Source organism: Strix uralensis, chromosome 3, assembly GCF_047716275.1.
Source record: "Strix uralensis isolate ZFMK-TIS-50842 chromosome 3, bStrUra1, whole genome shotgun sequence".
NCBI lineage: Eukaryota > Metazoa > Chordata > Aves > Strigiformes > Strigidae > Strix > Strix uralensis.
The window spans coordinates 124,494,920-124,514,201 of NC_133974.1; the positions used below are offsets into that span (position 1 = coordinate 124,494,920).

At 41.9% G+C, this 19,282-nt stretch overlaps 1 protein-coding gene across 6 annotated transcripts in view; it reads left to right on the forward strand.

The window, feature by feature from the left end:
* CHGB (chromogranin B) overlaps positions 1-19,282 on the forward strand; it is a 76,759-nt gene that overhangs the window by 23,102 nt on the left and 34,375 nt on the right. For 5 of the 6 annotated variants that reach the window (XM_074864275.1, XM_074864277.1, XM_074864273.1 and 2 more), the window contains one exon: positions 13,375-13,442. The exons of the other annotated variant lie outside the window; for it this stretch is intronic. In XM_074864275.1, the coding sequence (XP_074720376.1) occupies positions 13,375-13,442 (68 nt within the window). The remainder of the gene's footprint in view (positions 1-13,374; positions 13,443-19,282) is intronic. 6 annotated transcript variants of the gene reach the window in all.

The following is a 19,282-nucleotide window of genomic DNA, read 5'->3' on the forward strand; positions in this document are numbered from 1 at the left end:
CTGGTTATAGAATGAGGTGATATAAAACCTAATGGTATCTTTCAAGCAATAATCCACCTTCCATGTGGCTGGTTTTAATACTTCAGACTAGTAACCTGCTTTGTTACATCCTTAGTTTGCCAAAATCTTCCTCCCTGTACCACAGAACAAAACCACTGTGTGGTTTCTAGATGCCAGTGTCTAACTGCGTTTGCATTGAAGTGTTGCAGTCTGTGCTTTCTGGGATCATAGCAAAGGTTTCCCTGCTGTCAGTCCTCCTGTCAAGAAAACAAACAACAAACGAGTCTAACCACTTCTTAAGGGTAAAGATGATTTCAGAAGGAAATCCTTCTGAAGGGATCTAGCAGGAGTCTCTCCTGCCAGTTCACCTTTTCTCAGCTGTGCACTAAAACCGGAATTTGCATTTCCAAACTGGTACTAAATGAACGGGTAGTGATCAAACTTAGCCAAATTATCTTTGCAGCTAAGCTGTGGAAAGGAATGTGTTATTACAGAGCTGTACTGCTGCAGCTAGGGGCCTCCTTAGAAATATTATAATTCTACATGCCTCAAGATCCTGCTTATCTCAATTCCTGTGGCATCCTGGAGTAGATATTAGTAAGACCAGAGTGATCCCAAAACAGTGGGGTGGCCAAATTTGAGAGAAGATGGGAAACTTGGTTTGGTTTGGCAGCCTCAGTGAAGGGATTTACTCTGAATCTTCTAAGCTTTTTGAAGCCTTGACTAGCAATAACTTTCTCCTCACCTCTCAGATCTCCATAGCTTTTCTCAGCTGGCAAGTTATTGACTTGTTGCAGGAATCTGGTTCCCTCCCTTGATTATTGCATGAGAAAGTAAGCAGGCTTCACTGCTGGTTTGGAAGCTGTTACATCTGAAAAAGTGTCTGGGGTTTTCCTTTTGCAAAACACCGTTTGCTGCCAATTTGAAAACAGTTGGTTTTGCTCCTCTCTGAGGTTCGTGTGGATTTTACTTCTTTCTGGACACCATAAGTATCCCTAATTGCTCTTGCTCTAGTGACTAATGAATGAGCAACAGAAATGGCCTGTTGCTTGAAACTTAGATGGAGACAAGGAGGAGTAATGCTGTGAGAATAAACACTGTAGGGACTACAAAGTGCATGTTATTGGGAATATGACCTATCAACTCAATACTCCAGATGCTCATCTGCCTAGAACGCTTTACCTGACGTCCAGTTATTGTGGAATAATGCACCTGGAAGGGTGTATTGCCCTTATCTGCAGCAGGTTGCTTTGATAGTAAAGCTGCAACAGTGAGAGGAACCAAAATGGGAAAGGAGATGGTGTGCCAAGTAGCACCCTTTGGTCTCTGTTTCCTCTTCTCAGGGTTGGAACATCACCATTACCATGGGTCTGGGTGCTGCTTGGTCTCACCAGATAGGTTGTTAACATTACTGCATGTTATTGCAGAACACCACTGATTAGGCAAGAGCTAAACTACTTATGGAACTTAAATGGTATCTAGAACTACATCTGGTTGGTGATAACTCACTAAAATTTTAATATAGTTGTCCCTGCCTCTTCTTGCTGCTGTTAGTAACCTGGAGAAGAGGTCAGTGTTCTCAGTTCTGCATCTGTTAGAACACAGTCATGTATGTGACTATGCTCATTTAACTCTTGCTTTGTCCTTTTCTATAACACTTTGCCCAAAACCATCTTTGTTTTTCCTCTGGGAGTATTTGTGGGATTGTTTCTGGTTTCATTAACGTTCATGCAAATATTCCGTAAAGCTCAGTGCAGTCTTTGAAAAATATCACTGCCCCAAATGTGCTTTGGTGCTCATTAAGTCCAGCTTAAAGGCAAAAAACTAAGACAAAGGGAGATGCAATAAATCATCTATTGTACCTTAGCTATACCTTGACGCAAAGAGCATTCTTGGGGCTGGATGACGTAAAGCATGTGACACCCTGTGGAGTGTGTGCATCCAAAAGAGAGCATGGAAGTGAGTGCTGATCGCTTCATGTTGTACTGTGTCTAACTCCCTGGATGCTTCCTGAAATCATACTACTCAGTGCCCATTAGAGAAGACTTGACATGGATGGTATAGTTCATTCAGTCAATTAATTTGAATAAATAAAAGCTACTGCACTTTTCCTACCTGTGTGGAGCTCCAGGCTCTAAATACGTGTCAGATGAGTGCTGGTGGAGGGGCATGGGTATGGGTGCTTGGAGAAGAGTTCCAACCTTGCCTGGGAGATGACTAGGTTTCTCAGAAGCAGCCAGTAATGCATTTGGGAAGGGTGGTCACACATTGCTGATGCTTTTGTTTGTCAAAACTGCTGAAAACAATGTGCCCTGACCTGCCCTGCCTTGAACCTTGGACCTTACCTTTAAAATAATGGTGAGGGCAAATAGGTTTTGGCTAAAAGTATCTGTGGGAAAGGATTCCTCTGCTTTTCTGGAGACTCTGGTTGTAATTCTGCTCTCTAAGACTGTTTTCTTTGTAGTCAACTTTTGTGCTGATGCTAAGGCCAGTCTCTTGGTTTGGTACTGAAGTGCTCCCTGCACCTTGGGGGCTTTGAGTTGCTTGTGGGTCTGCCCAGTGTCAAAGCCAGCCATATCACCCTGAGCTGGTCTAATAGTCCTTAGTAAAACAGGTGCTGGTGAGCTGGGGCACAGTGTTGCACCATGTGAAATGCAGCATGGAGTTCACGGAGAACAGGAAAATCTTAGCACAGTCCAGGTCAGAGGCAGCAAATTTGAGGGGAGTAAGTGCTCTGCCAGACGACTTGTGAGTGTGACAGCGAGCTGGCGTGTTGGGTTGCAGCTAGCTATTTCGGTTAAAGAGCTTGTGAGGCCAGTGATCCAGGGGAGGGAGCGTGAGGCAGTGTTTTGGAGGCTTGAGTTTGCAGCCCTGTCTGATGACTTAACCTGTGGCCTTACTTTTTGTTGACCTTTGTGTCTCTGCATCTCTTTGCCAGCTCATCAGTGCAGTCTGCTTTCTTCTTATCAGAAGAAGCCCCCAGCCCAGTCCCGCTGCCAAGGTGGCCAGTGTGGGAGCATTGCAAAATCTAGTGGCTGCTGGGGAAAGACTCGAGACCCAGGCTAGGATGGGCCAGAGTAGTGCCATGAAGTCTGTGCTGATCCACACTTAGTCAGAGATGGACCTGGGGGTGTTGATTGACAGCCGGCTGAACATGAGCCAGCAGTGTGCCCAGGTGGCCAAGAAGGCCAATGGCATCCTGGCTTGAATCAGAAATAGCGTGGCCAGCAGGGACAGGGAAGTGATCTTACCCCTGTACTCGGCACTGGTGAGGCCGCACCTCGATGACTGGGTTCAGTTTTGGGCCCCTCATTGCAAAAAGGACATTGAATGACTCGAGTGTGTCCAGAGAAGGGCAACGAAGCTGGTGAAGGCTCTGGAGCACATGTCGTACGAGGAGCGGCTGAGGGAACTGGGGGTGTTTAGTCTGGAGAAGAGGAGGCTGAGGGGAGACCTCATCGCCCTCTACAACTACCTGAAAGGAGGTTGCAGAGAGCTGGGGATGAGTCTCTTGACCCAAGTAACAAGCGATAGGACAAGAGGTAATGGCCTCAAATTGCACCAGGGAAGGTTTAGACTGGATATTAGGAAGCATTTCTTTACAGAATGGGTTGTTAGGCGTTGGAATGGGCTGCCCAGGGAGGTGGTGGAGTCCCCATCCCTGGAGGTGTTTAAGTGTAGGGTTGACATGGCGCTTAAGGATATGGTGTAGTTGGGAACTGTCAGTGCTAGGTTAATGGTTGGACTAGATGATCTTCAAGGTCCTTTCCAACCTAGATGATTCTGTGATTCTGTGTGTTGATATTGCACTTTTCTCCTCCCCTGCTACCCCTGAGCCTTCAGAGAGAAGGGTATCAGTGCTACAGTCTGCAGTGATCTGGGAAACAGCAGTGGGAAAGTTGATACGAAGATGTTGGCATCTCTTGCTAAATGCTTTTTCAAGTCTGTGGATTTAGAGGACAACACTGTTACCTAGATGCTCTGCTCTTTGGGTAATATTGCAGAATGAAACAGCACATTAGCTCTAAGAGAGTATTTTATTAAAATACATCTTAGTTTGTTTCCAGGCAAAAACTTTTAAAATATTCTCCCTTTCATATGTGCTCAGTAATCTGTTCATCTGTTTTCCGTCATCTTTTTAATATTTTTACGAAACTAGGGTGTGTGTTACTTTTTTTTTTTTTTAAAAAAAGGAAATTAAACTCTGTTTTCAGCTAGGGAGCTTTCATTAGACTTAGTCTGTAGCATGTATCTCTAGCAACAGGAGGTCCTGATACTGGGCTGTAATTGAGTTTTGCGTTCTGTCTGAGCAGAGTTCGTCTCAAAACCTAAAATCTAAGGGAAAAAATAATTTGTGCAGATGGTCTTCATAAAACAAAGACAGATTAAATCTGGAGCTGTCACAGAATTGCTCTTACAGATGCATCTGCTGCAAAATAATTACCTCTCTTGAGCCCCATAAGTTAATCAGTGTCTTTTGTTTGTGTCTGCAGTAAAAACAATTAAAAGCTCATCTCCTATTTTTTAGGTAAACTTACAGATTCTCTGATTTTTAAGGGTAATTAAATTTATTTTGATATGTATCACAGTCCAAAGTGTTCCTGTTGGACAACTAGCTGTCTGTAATATAATTTACCTGTAGCCAGGATGAAATTTCTTTTCAATCACCTTTTTTTCCTTGGGCTGTTTTTTGCTAAAGAGTTCAAAATCCTTTTGTCTCCTCTCACGTAAATTGCATTTAGAAAGCTTAGGGCTTTTTGTACAGACAGAAGAACTGACATTATTTGCATTTATTTCAAGTTTTCTTTAAATTCATTTTCTGCAACATGAAGAAATCTATAATGTAGTTGAGAAAATAAACCCTGCTACTACTCTTGTTGTGCTCTATGAAAATCTGTGTTGGCAGTCTGATCTCTCAGGCACGGTGAGACACTTGTGCAGTGTCTAAGTGCATGCAGGTAGAGAGGACCCCACTGAGATGGGCAGTGGACGTTAGAAAGCAGCTACTGACGATGGTACCTAATTCCTAGAAGCACATCTGAAATTCCCAGCAGACTTCCACTCTGGGATTTCCAATAGAGATTTTCCTCAGTGTGATTTACCAGGTCCATCACTATGGCTCAGTATCACACTGTGGTTTCCTGGGGGAATAAATCTCACCCCTCCGTGATGAAATGACTTGAGCAGCCTGGAGAGAGAGCGCTCCTTCCCTCATGGTCCAGAGCAGTGGAACCTGCTTCCTCCCCGTGATCGCAGCTGCCAGGGAGCACGTGGACAGTGCTGTGGTGTACCTATTTTCTGCCCCGAAGGCTTCCCTGGAGCCTGGACCAGGCAAGCATGTGCTGGTTTAACCATGGGAACGCTCATCACGCGTTTGACCACCCAATGTGAACGCTGCCACAAAGAGTGAGGCTTTGAAAGGAGGCAGCGCGGGCTGATGCCATCATTTCTGCCAAGCCTCTCTGCAAGGTAGCAAACACTTTAAGTCTCTCTTCCTGCTTTGCACAATCGCTGCTCCTCCAGGACAGACCACTCCTTTGTTGTCTTCAGACTGCCTACTTGCTCCCTGTAGTGTCACTGTTTTGTTGATTGGGAGCAGATTTAAATAACTTCTCCTGTGCCTCCTTTTCCTCATGGCTTGGCAGGAGAAGGAACAAGCCTTCCTTGTCGGGCTGGAGGTTTAAAAAAAAAAAAAAAAAAAGAAAACCCCAAGATCATTTAAACTCTGTAGTACTAGCAGTGATGATGCAGTTGTGTTTGAAAAGGACAGGATCACACCCTGTGATTCATCTCACATGCCTTCTTCAGGATGGCTTCACTTTGTTTGCTCTTTGTGCTTACATGTTGGCATTAGATCACAAGTGCTGCTGTCACTAAAATGCACCTTTTGTCTCCACCTCTGTTTGAATACCTTAATCTCCGAATTCTTTCAAGTCTGTGCTGCAGCAGACTAGACTTAGTTTTTGCTATAAAGAGTTAGCGACAGTTGCTATGGGGCTGGGGCACTAAGGGCACAACTGAGCCTCTGTGCAGACAGACAGGTATTTGTTTTGTTTTAATTCTCAGTGACCTTTATTTTATCCTGATTCAATTGCTCACTCAAGGACACCAGCCTTTTTGGTGCCCTTAATGCATTAAACATTTTTCCAGCTAAAGAAAGTGTCAGACATAGCTCCTGTTGTCTTAAGAGTCACGATTAACCTTCAGCAGTGAATGTGACCAAGAGAAAGTAGAATGTGAAAGTGGAAAGTGGATTTGTTAGTAGAGTGGAGGAAATGAAGGACGCTAGCGCTACGATTGCAGAGGTTTTAAAACTTCAGAGCTGAGGATCCCCTGATGTCAATTTTATTTTGACAGCTGTTCCTGACTTAATTTAATTAATGTGAAATGCACCTACCCACCTTATTTGTAAGTTAATAATGTTCAAGTCCAAGTCTTTCTTGGATATAAGGATTTTCTGGTATACTGTTATATCTGTAGCTACACCTTCTTTAAGAGGCCCAAGTGTCTATATGTACACTCTGCAGCAGTGTCCTCCCTTAAGAGGGTACTGGGGTTTTGAGGATGGCTTATGAGAAAAAGAGATTAAACAAGCAAGTTGTCAAGGTAGTGGAATACAAAGTAATTACTTACATCCTCATGTTGTCCACATTTGATCTAAAAAAACCCTCTTGAGTAGCCTTTGAAAATTAATCCCAAAACTTGAGCTGAAAATGTTCATTGAAGTCTTTGTTTCAGAATTCCCTGCCTTATTTATAAATAAAACAGATGTATTTACTACAATCACAGAATCCAATCTGTTTGAATTATGTTTTCTTTAGACACTTTAAAACAAAATTCTTAAACTGATCATAAATTTTTGAGATTAAAAAAATTAAAACAAAATTACCTGAGTGTATGATCAGCTAAATTATCTGGACTGTCAAATCCCACCCCACCAGCCAATCTCAAATAAGAGCCGGGAGACTTTAGCTTGTACTAGAACACAGCTGTCAGGAATACCTCCAGCCTAGATGTGGGAAATAGAATGGTGGTAAACTTCCCATTTTATTTAAAAAATGGAATCTACCTTCACTGTTAAGGATCTGTTTTATATCATAGACATGTCATACATATCCAATTTTATCATTGGATAAAAATGTCCAATATTAAGGCATTCATTTCGATAAATATTTGTCTTTTCCTTTGAATAGGTGAATGGCTATATTAATATGATTAATATTATTAATTATGTTTGTATTAATGTTTGCCAGGAGTGCTACTCAGTGGTGACCTGTCATTAATTCATTGACATTTTTAAAAGAAGAAGAAATGTTATTCTAAACATGCATGAACTTCCGTTGTTCAAACACCTTTCTGAAAAAGATTTGATAGCTGAAGTTGGCAGCTATTTCCATTGCCAGAATGTGTGAGTTTCATGGTTTGATCAAAATTATCTTCAATTTTCTGTATTCATTTTAGCCACATGATAATTTGACTACAAGTAGCAAAATCTGAAACGTTCCAGCAAAATTTTTAGGTGGTGGTAACCCTCTTTTGTCCATCACTGAGAAGTGGTCCAGCAGTTCAGGCCGTGCATGTGGGTCTGGAAAGCTTACCTTCTCCCAGAGACTCCCTGAAGGATTTTAGGGCCTGGGTTGGTGCTGCTTACCTAGGGATTATGAGTTCCATGGATGTGAAGCTATCTTGTTAATTAAACCAAGTTTTTAGGCTTCCGTAACTGTTTTGCCCCACATTTCAGTGAGACATTCCACTTTGTTATGGCTTTTTCACCTTGTCTAGTTAACTGGCTCCCAGAGTACTAAAAGTAACTAAATACCACCCTGATGGGGTTTAATTTATATACACCTCTACCTTCCATTTCAGTGTAGACTCATTCCAAAACACGTCCTCTTTTCAGATTATTTTTTTCACATGGGCCAGCAAGCCTTTCTCGACAAGTAGAAGTATTCGCAAGCATGCTCTCCTTCCCCCTGTTCTTTAAAATGGACGTCCAAAATCAAGATGCTGAGGTATCTTCACTGGTTGAGATCAGTCAAAAAAAGCCAACTTTGAGCAAGGCCAACATACTGAAGGAATTTGTTGTTTCTTAAAGAATCCCTATCACTAGTCCAAGGATACCTCTAAACCCATCTGATTGGGGATTCCTGGTGCAGAAAGCTGGTCGCGTGCCCAGAGAGCTGGGTTGGTTTTAGTTTGTATGTTGATTTTCGGAACATAATTTTTGTGCATTTAGCACCTGTGCTGCAGCCCCTGGTTGTCAGGACTCAAAACACTCTTTTTTATGTGTTGACTGCCCGTTTGTTCAGCTTTATTCACGTTTATTTTCATAGTTTTTATTTCTTGTCTTTTTTTCCCCTCTGATGTTGTTTTGGAGAGAGGAGAAGTTGCATGTGGAATCCTGTGTTCTCATTCAGATGACAAAAGGGCAATAGGAATTGCTAAATGCCCCAATAACATTGGTTGCTTCACATTTGGAAAAAAGAGCCAGGCAATTTTAAGAGCCTGGTCAATAAGCTACAAATTCTGAACTTACTGGTGTTTCCCAGTATCTGGGTGTCTGTTTCTATAGTCTCTCTGGCCTGTATTCAGAGAACAAATTCTAAACAAACATGGTCATAATTCATCTTACTACTCTGTTGAAAGTCATACGAATGCTCTCAGATCACCTTGAAAAATAGTCAGGGTGCTGTCCTTTACTATTTGTAAATGGTGCAAATATATACACATACAAATATCAGATGGATTATGAAAAACACACGTTACAGTGTATATAGATCTCTGCAGAAAACCCTAACTCTCCTACTTTTAAAAAGAGTTTTATTTTTTTCCCTACCTTGCTACTTGTGTGATTGTTTTTGAATGAAGTACGTATTTTCAGTTAGGCAATCTCATGGCCTAAGGTGGGTGAAAAACATTTCCTTTAATACAGGAACGTTTGAATTGCCCTAACTTGCTCTGGCTTATCAGTCATTTTATTTCCCTTGTTTTGCAGGAACGCATTAATTTTCACAAGTATTTGTGAATGTCACAAAATGTTTTCAAGCTACGTGTGGTAATGCAAGGTCTTAGTATCTCTTGTGTGGCTTAAAAACATCTATGTTATAAAAGTGTGGTGAACAAACATTAAGTGGTTGCAGTAACTACCACTAACCACAGTTCGTCAGTAGTTGAAGGTGTTACTGAAAAACTGTCCAAGGAAGTGGTTCACACACAGCACCAGGCTCTTGCCTGATGAAGTCTGTGCAGCTTCACATCAGAGCCATCCTGGTACAGAATTGCTGTGGGTAATAATATGGGATGGGCGACATGGAGGTTTGTTTTGTTTGCCTTTTAAACAGGATTTGGGCTCTCACTGACCTTCATAGTTTACCCAGAATTGTACCTCCTAATAATTCAGGTGACATGTTTGGTTTGGGGCAGAATTGAGAGGTTTGAGTGCACCCAGATCTGCTCAGGGCTAAGAGAATTTCTTAAAAAGCAGGACTAATACACTATGCAGCCAGCTAAAGGGATGCAAACAAATCTGGAGTGACTGAAACCTTTTACTGTTTGGCCTTCAAGGGCAAAGCTGAATTATAGCAGGGAAATGCCCGCATTGCCAAGCCTTTCTCGTGACTGGCTGAGAGGACAAGGTGAGAAGGTAGGAATGAAGACTGCTGTAGTTTCTTGCTCAGTGATTATTCTCCTTTTTTAGCTTTTAAAGTCATACTCCTTTTTAAGGACTTTCTCCTTTCTGCTCTGCCCTTCTGGTTTTTTCAGTTCATTCAGAGTCATACAGAGTCCCACAGCCACACCACCTGAGAAAAGCTTGGCAGGTGAATGCAGCTCATTAAGGGCCTGAGGATTCACTCCCAACACAATTCTTATGTGATAATCATTTCTGATTTCAGTTTTCAGGTGCTTAGTTTATTAGCAACACAGCAATTCCTGCAGAAAGCTGACTGATTAAATGGCAAAACACTTCTGTTCAAAACCTAATTTTCTATCAAGCTGGTTCTGATGGAAGAGACTTTCAGTGATTCCTAAAACAGCATGTAGATAATTAAGAAAAAGCCCTTGTGGTTCTCAAGCCTCTGGCATTTGTGAATGGTCAGTAAGTGTGCCTATCACTCTAGTCCAATAGTCTTTCTACTCATTACTTGATTTCAAGTAATACTGCAGCAAAAGTAGATGGCTCAAATGTTTATTCAGTGTACTTTTAAAGTGGCAGGCCAAAATGTCACAGACTAGTGATGAACAAATACCTCCAAGTTATTAAACTTGTTTATCTTGCTTTTCATTGTATTCTGTTGAAATTGCATTTTTTGTCTCTTGAAAATGTCTTTGATGACTGTTTGATATATCTGACTCTCTGGTTTCTTCAATATGAGGATGTTTCATTTATTAGCCTGTTGAAGGCTGATAGGTGAAGATTGGTATCTTGCTTCCATTCTTATTTTTGGGTCTGTTTTTTCATTTTTGATCAATATCTGATGCACAAGCTTCCTCTGGCAATGCAGAAAAAAACAGCCGCAAGCTGTGTGATTCCACATGCCACACAGTAGGGCTGGGGAGAGGACAGAGCCCTAGGTCTGCTCTTCCTGTGCCAAGGCACTCTGGGCTGGCTACATCTCTGCACAGCCCATTCCATGTGTGCAGCCACGTCAGGCCTGAAAGGAGACTGGGAAAATGCCTCACTCTACCTTCAAATCTTCACCAGAATTATTAGTAGATTTCTTTACCTTTGTACCTGCTATTTGCCTGTGCTTTTTAAGATTATTTCTTTGTAGGTTTTTTTCCACTTCTAAAAGAAGTGCAAGCTTTTCTGTGCTTCTCTGACATGCAGCGCATTTTCAGGAGCATGGCACAGACAGAAGCATGTTTTTAGAATCGTCTTATTGCAAGTAGATTCAGGAAACCACCTCTGCAAGTGTTCCTCCATTGTTCTTAGTGAAAGATCAATCCTGACTAGAGGTAAAGAACTTTGATATGAAGAGGGTCAGACTACACATATTCAGCTATTTCTGTCACATCTAGAGAGAAACAGTTAATCTGTAAGCATTTCTTGTGGTATTCTCACACTCATGCTTTTGGTCTTGGACAAAAATGAAAGATCAGCTCCGTAAAATCTGAGAACCAAAAGGTACCTCTTTTGTTTTTCTGTTGTACAACTTGGAGTGATCTGCTGCTGAAGCATTCGTACAGCTAAAGCTTCGATGACACTGTCTTCAAAACAGCTAAAATCTCTATGGCTTCTTTTAAATTTGGTGAGAGCATCTGTGTATTCAGCACTTCTGAAAATCAATTCACTGATTTGGGATCTGAACCTAAATAATACATTGGTAGAAAGTTGAACAAACTCACACAATGCATTTGACTAAGACACATACAAGTGTGCAGGTTGGAGGGGGTAAAGAACTGGGTGGAAGTTATATTTAAGTCAGCCTCTGCTTTCATCTGCCTTATCTGACTCAGTTTTCAGACCATTTTCTCTTCCTCACAGCAAGTGTTTTACAGCAGGTGCCCTGTGGTTCCTCAATTCCACATCAGGATTCAGGCCTCCCAAGTGCAGGGCCTCCCATGAAGATGGCTAATGGTAGTATTATAGGTCATAACTCTCTTGCTCAAAAATATTTACAAGTAGTATAATTTTACCTACAATTCAAGAAGGATGCTTAAAAAATATCTTTCTTTCCAGTATTTTCTTGTCTAGAAACTGCCTTTCTGCCTATGATTCTCATGTCACTTGTGTCCACAGCTGTGCATAGCTGGTTGGAAGCAGAGCTGAAAATGTATGTGAATCTCTGTGACGTAAACTGTATGTATGTTTGTAGGTGCTAACATTGTAATGAATTTGACTTCCAAGTGTTGTAATGCAAGGGCAGGCAGTGTACACCAAACAATCCCCCAAACCTGTAGTAAAGCAAATCCATAATAAAGCAAATATTTTGCTAAATTTTATCTATTTTGGTCTTCTAGTCTGTTCTTCTTATTAAATAAATACTGTCATGACAGGCTCTTCCTCTTCTATTTGAGCTGTATGAACAGCATCATACTCTGTTTTTTCCAGGCAAACTGTCATGCATGTCACTCTGCAAGGAGATGCAGAAGGTAGAATTTTTGTAAACTAATGTTGAAATTTGAGCTACTGATCTCCAGTGAGAGCTGTCTGCTTATTCCTATTCTTGCCAAAGGCATCAGCTGAAGATTGTCAGTTCTCTTGAGTACTGAAAATGTGTGACTGAATGAAAGATAAAATACTTAATTTATCAAGAAAGAATATTGCTTTGGGTTTTGTTTTCTTTTTAATACTTGCAAATATAGTGATATTATCTTACTTAGTAATACTTATAATCTAGAATTGCTTCCTGTCATTGGCAGTGACCATTACTGAATATTTCAAAATAAGAGGCAGTTTCCCTCTCTTTATTTCATCCCCATCCTCCAAAACGGGTCTCTGCAGCATACAATGTGCTGCCTGTTGGGCCCCATTCTTGCCTCTAGCAGAGGATTTGTTAAAGCCCTCAAGAGTGGGATTTAATAACTCTTTCAGATTTTTTTTTTGCTAGACTTGTCTATGATCACTAATTGTCATCCAGATAGATGTTCAAGTCCTCTTTTAATTTCAGCTCACAGCTTCATCAGTTCTGCATGACTACATCTGCAGAATGTCTAAAAGTACATTACCTTTCCTTTGTGTGTCTTGTCAGAAACATGAAGGTTTTTTCCCTGCTTGTCTTTTACCTTAGAACTATGAGGAATATTTTCTTTCACCAGTCCCTCTTTGTCTCTTCCAGAGGTGTCCTTGGATCACTCAGGTTCCCAAGGAACTTTCTCAGCTCTTAGCTGAAGAAGTGGGCATAGCAAATCCTTTTCCAAATTCTGAGTTAACTAGCTAGTGATTGAACCCAGGGGCTGAATGAAAATTCCTTCCCTGTTAGTTAATTAGGGTTCTTTGGGAAATTCTTCTTATGTCAGTCCATGAAGACCTGACTCTATAGAGTCAGCTGGAAAAAGGAGAATAGACAAGACTGGAATTTATAATTTTTAGGCAGGAAAAAAATATGAAGGGAAACAACTACCATTTGCTTTAGCTGTGCAATGTGAATAAAGTGAGAAAGCTCCTTCAGGCACCATAAAACACAAACCCCAGTTTTCCTTCATAAAATTCTTTACAGATCTCAAGTAGTGAAAATCAGGCAGGCAGAATTGTTTCTCACCGGTTTCAAGCACCAGACTTCTGCTTTTATTCTGAAATAGAATGACCTTAAAGACAAATATGATCTGGGTCTAAATTAGAGCCTTCCATGTATAGAAAAGCAATACTGCAAGTTACTGATTAAAAGAAGGAAAAAATCATCTTTTTAATAAAAGGCTTCTGACTGTTCACAGGAGGAAAGGAGTCAAACGACTCAAATGGTGTGAATCCTCACTGTGGGCAGAGCAATGCTGTGATCCTGGTGAGTAAGGGACTTGACATGAGAGGACGGTTCTTACTTTCACCTACAGAGAAGTCAGAGGCTTGGCTTGGGGATCCTGTCTGTCAGAGATTGAAAGCCCATTGGGATGTTTTGCTGTGGCTAAGGAGAGGCTGGTCTAGAGCAACACTGCTGTGTCTGCATATGACCATGCATGGTGCTATTCTTGCAGTCGCTTCCCTGCACTCTCCTAATGCCTAATTGGAACCTGAGCAATTAGCTTAAGAATCCTTGTCAGAGTTTCTTTTTGGAAATTGGTGTTACATAGACAAGGTAAGTCTGGCTGTCAGTTCTCAAGACTGTATGTGTAATAGGAAAGCAGCAGATAGCTGCAGTTTAATAGTCCCTTGATGCCCTCATCAGCTGGATAATAACTTCAATTGACAGTTAATGTGTCCAGCTGCATAAACAGGGGTTTTATTATTTATATTCCAGAGAAAGGTTTCTCTTGATAGTAGCGTTTTTAACCTTAGACCTTAAGAAGCTTTTCTAAAATCACAATTCAAGACAAATAGGATGCTTTAGGGGTTTTTACTGTCTACAGAATCATGCAAATTAAACCACTCTAAATATACGTATTTGAAGAGTTCTTAGCTTTGCTGTTTCTATTTTTAGAATGGTGATGGGCTCCAAGGCAAGAACTTGCCTTGTAAAAATATAATCTCAGGCACTGCAGTTATGTTCCTGCCCATCTCTTCAGAGATACCTGGGATCTTTGCAATGAGGGTTGTTCCTCTATGCTGTTGCACTTACAGCAGCTGTTCACAGACAGTTGCATCCAACAGCCATTGCTCTGAGGTCTGACTGAGGGAGGATATGTCAGCAGCAGGCTCCTAGGGCACAGCTGCAAGTGATAGTGTTTATGATGATGATGATGTTTCTACCCATAACTGTGGCCCTGGACTGTGGGGCCTGGTTGCTTAGGAGCAGGTTTGTGAGATGACAGCGGTGCTTATCTCTTGGCTTTCAGCAAATAAAGAGTGTTAATTATTAAGTAATAATTAAGGAGTTCATATTGTAGCTGACTTGCTCTGTCATTTATTAAATCCAGTGTGTTTAACTAGTGCAATCTCTGAAAGATTTCATTTAGCTGAGTTTTCCAGCTGTCTTAGAAGTATTTGGTGCAGCAGGCATCAGCTGTGGGCTTTTGGAGCAGGGCAGAGCTTAATACCAAGTGTGACATTTGGAAGAGTGTCTAGGGGGATGTGCTGTGCCTGCTTATTGCATTTCAGAAGCGCTTTACCATTTGCCAGGCTTTTTATTTTTCCTGAATTTCAAATTCCTAAGGGAGTTAGACAGAAAAGGAAGGGTTTATGCTTCCCCAGAATAACTGCTTACGTCTTACCACGCACAAATTAAGGTCCCCCCAACTTTTCACACCACAAACGTGCAGCAGGTAGAAGAAAAAAGCAGGGAGCATGACTCAGTACTGGACTATACCCAGTGCTATTCCTCCATTACTGCCTCCCTTTTCTACTCCATACCCCAAATTCCTCCAGCCTCTTCCTTCCCTTCTTGCTGCCTTTCACCTACCCTCCCACACTCACCTCCTCCAGGTCTCCTGACAGAGCAGCCAGCATTTGCAGAGCTCCTGGTCGGCTCCTCAGCAATCAGACACAGTGACATGTGCCTCTTCCGTGGGCTGATGGATGAAGAATATACCTAGTTCTGTCATGTGTAAAGCAGAGTCTCACAGATACTGTCTTGTGAGCTATAGTCTACTGCATATTATGGTATGAGAAAGCATCAGGGAGACAACAAAGTAGTAAGGCTTATTATATTCTTATTTTCACTTTCAGTTCACAATTTAAATACCCACAAGGAACAAATTTTCTCTGCTTACAACATTCTTTTTGAATGATAATGTCATTGAAAATGCTCTTTTGCCTTTGCTTTCAATGTTGGAAGGTTTCCCAAACAAAGATGCAAGAAGAAAACAGCTGTTTTCTGCTAGGTAGAGATGTGTGCAGAGAAATTGTGAACTCTACCATAATTCTGCAATACCATACAAGAAAGGCTTTAGGATCTGTGATTTACTCAAAGTGATAGGTGTTTGTACAGCACCTAACAGAATGATACTTGGTTTTTTGGTGCTATTCCAATTTTAGTAATGGAAATTGTACAATGCAAATATATTCCAGTTCATGTAAAGGGGTGTAATCAGCAATTCACACATGGGTTTTTAACTTTTGTAATCAATGGAAATTTTATTAATGCAAGTAAGGGCAATAGGATTTGGTCCCAGAATATCTAGCTTTGCAATGCCTGAGCACTCTGGTGTGCAATTACTAGCAGGCTAAGGTGTATGTGAGATTGGGGTATAATAAGGTCCTGCTAAATTCTCCTTAAATTTCTTCTTTATTCTCAGAGCAGAGTGGAATTGCATTACCATGATGATATGTGCACTCCCACTGGAAACTGGCCACATGGAAAGAAAAAAAAAGATGGTTTTCTCTGCATTAGCTGTCTCAAGTGCTCAACATATGTAGTTGTAAGGTGCGTGGGCATGTAGGGAGTTCTGCTGTGAAATGGGACCCGTTATTGCTTTCTGAGCAGATAGATGTGTCCCCCAAATGATGTGGTTTGGCACAGATTTGCTGTCAGTTGGGAGCTCTGCTCAAGCCCAAATACTATCACCTCTGCTTGAGTTTTCCCATGCCATATGGACATGTCTGATGGAGAGGCAAGAAGGAATTTTCTAGGAGTGGTGAGAGAGCTGTAGCAACCCTCAGGGATGACACCTGTGTTCACTTGTCTTATCACTTAATAGCAACCACAAAATTCGGGACCCTTTCTTATTTGCAGATGTTGCTTTCACGCCAGGTACATCCTGGCAGGTTGATGGGAAAAGAAAAATGATACAATCTGTGAGAACTTCTGAATGGCCCTTTTTTAATGGGTACCATCAACTGAAACAAGTGGTAACTTTTGTCCTTCTTGTATGACTCATCATTGCCCATGGATGTCAAGAATGTGTTGACTTTAACTGTAACAAGTCACAGTGGGGAGAAGACTCGTGGGTAGAAAGAGCATGCTGAGGTACAGGTGGCAGTGTCCAGGGCAGATGGGGTGTCCAGGGCAAGAGTGGCTCATTTTGTGACCAACAGAGGAGAGTCTTCTGTCTTCTCTGAGGAAAAGTTTAGGAGCACCAATTAACTGCGATGTGCCAAGAGGCAGTATCTGTGGTCTCTTGCAGGTCTCGAACTTGGCATAAAATCATGGTGGTGCCTTGGGCAAGGCAGTATTTTAAGCTCTGACATGGGAGTCCATAACTGGAGTTTGTCTTCCCAGCTAGAACATGTCTCCTGCTTCTGCTCTTCAGCTGCTCTGGAAAAAATAGCTGTATTCAGTTATGCTCAGCCCCGTCTACTCCCAGTGAGAGTGAGTAAAGTATTGGTGACTTTTGGGATTCTCACCCAAGGATAGAGTTTCTCTCTCATGTAGCTCTCTCCTTTCCTTTGTTTTTCCTTTCCACTGTTGTGTTGCTCAGTTCTCTGGTAATCTTTGTTCAGGGACATTTCTTCAGACAAGCTGATCCTAATGGTCTCTTTGGACCTTTGCAGCTGGCAGGATGGCTGTAGCAAGAAGCAGACACGTATTTTCTCAGTACACCATCTCAGTGTTGAGTATCTAAACAATCTCTGTCACTCTGAGATACTCTGGATAACAGTCCTATCATTGACTTTACAACATAGGGATGTGCTCTAGCATCATCTAACCAACATCTGGTTGAACTTCAGTCAGTACTGCAAACATAAGGGCAGTTTGTATGTCTCCAGATTAACTTAGTTCTGTTAAAAAAAAAATACTTGCTTTTCTCAGTCTCATAGCTTTCTTGGTTCTTGTTTAGGGTGGCACAATAGAGGCACCCAGAGAAATTCAGCCCTTGCTCCAAGTTATCCACAGTATGTGGTCAATCAAATGGCTGAAAGGGGTCCAGGGTTTGAACCATTTAGAGACAGGGCTTGCTGCCCTTGTTGAATGTGGCTGCTCCAGTAGCGTCTAACACCCAAGAGCACCAGAGCAGCTCTGGGGTGGGTATGGGATTGGCATTCATTTTGGTGGGCTTGGTCTCAAGCTCCATCTGTGCCAGGGATGAGTCATTCCTAAGCAAATGATTCCTGCCCTAAAACAAGCAATGTAATTGCCCTTTTCACAGAACTGATGACAAAACACTGTGGTTTAGCTCTCCCATGCTCAGATCTACAGTATAAATCTCACAGACCCTCATAATAGGATGGGCCTTTGTGTATGGAGCAGGAGGGGAATCACACGTCCTACATGCAGGGTTCCTGGGAGGCAGTCAGGTGGTGTGGGAGAGGGCAGGAGGCTTGGACAAATCCAGCTACAGATATAACGAGAATTAGCAGCTGCTGGCATCCAGCTAAGCCCCTGCGAGGGACAGAGGCAGAGATCACAACACTAGCTCTAGTGAAGCACCAGCAGCTGCAGGGATCACTGCCCACCTGAACTGGAGGGGATTTCTTCACCCAGAAATCCTGCAGAAAGCTCTGCTGTTTGAGGGATGTCTTATTTTACGCTCTGACTGCATGTGCTTGAACACAGTTATATGGAGACTCAAACCACTATGTGAGCTGCTTTTGTAGAAGTGCAAATAATAGTATTGCAGAGTTGTTGCATCACTGAAAGTGGCCCAAGTCCAAAGCAGGATTTGGTTATGTGCTTCAGGCGGTAGGGTTATGTGCTTGTACCAGATGGAGACTTTAAATTTTCATCAGTGGGTTTATAAACACAAAGAATATCCTTTTATCAGCCCCCGGGTCTTTTACTAATAAGCAGCAAATGCTGAACTTCAATTAGCATGGAGTGGAGGCGCAGATGAAATAATATACGTTCTTACTGATGATCATCCATCATGTGAGAATGAAATCAAGACATGAGTAATGACCTGCTTCAGGTTTTAGGGGCTTTTTTTGTTGGTTTTTTCCCCCTTTAACACACTTGGTAGTATAAATGAGTGAAAGTAGCTAAAAATAATTTGAGCCAGATTCTGTGGTGATGAAACTTCATTGCAGGTGAATGGAGCACGAGTTTTCAGCCCTGCTCATCTTTGCATTGACTTCTGTGGATGTTGGACCAAGCCAGCACAAGGGTGTGTGACAACTGCGTTGTTAAGTTTACCATGGAAGGATAAAGAGTTTACAAAACTACATTTTTCCTGCTGCTGAGAGCTGGCCAGAGAGGTCTAAGCTTTGAAGCAACACTGCTGTGTGTTACCAGAGAATCCCGGCTTTCTCAAGGAGTGCAGGTGCATGGAGAGGGAAAGGGATTGATTATTTTAATGCTGCCTTTGCCTTTAGCAGCACGTTTGCTGGCCTACATGGTGTGCTTGTGTGCTGTATGTGTGCCCCGGCCAAGAAGCTCTTTCTGGACCCTGCAGGCATCCAGCCACTGGGCTTGTGCCCTGTGGTTTATAAATCATTCAGGAAATTTGTGCATGACAACAGCAGTATCAGCTTTTTAGAGGGTGTCAAGGAAGGACCTCTACCTCGACTGATGTATTTTAGGAAAGAAAAGGTTTGAATGTATTTGCAAAGATCAGTCTTGGCACATAGTTTGAGAAGGTATTGGGAAGTTGTCAGGAAAGCTGAGGAAAGGTGCAGCTTTGTGGGATATAGATTGGTTCTGGGAATTCTGTGTCTAACTTTTCATGTCTTGCCTTAAGAAGGCTCTGCTAGAAAACTAATCCACTAAGAGGGTCAGGCCTACTGTTGAAAAAGAGAGATACATCAATTTGAATCAGTAACTGAAAGAAAGCTGTTCTCCCAATAATATAATGGAGTACTTTCTGAATAATCAAA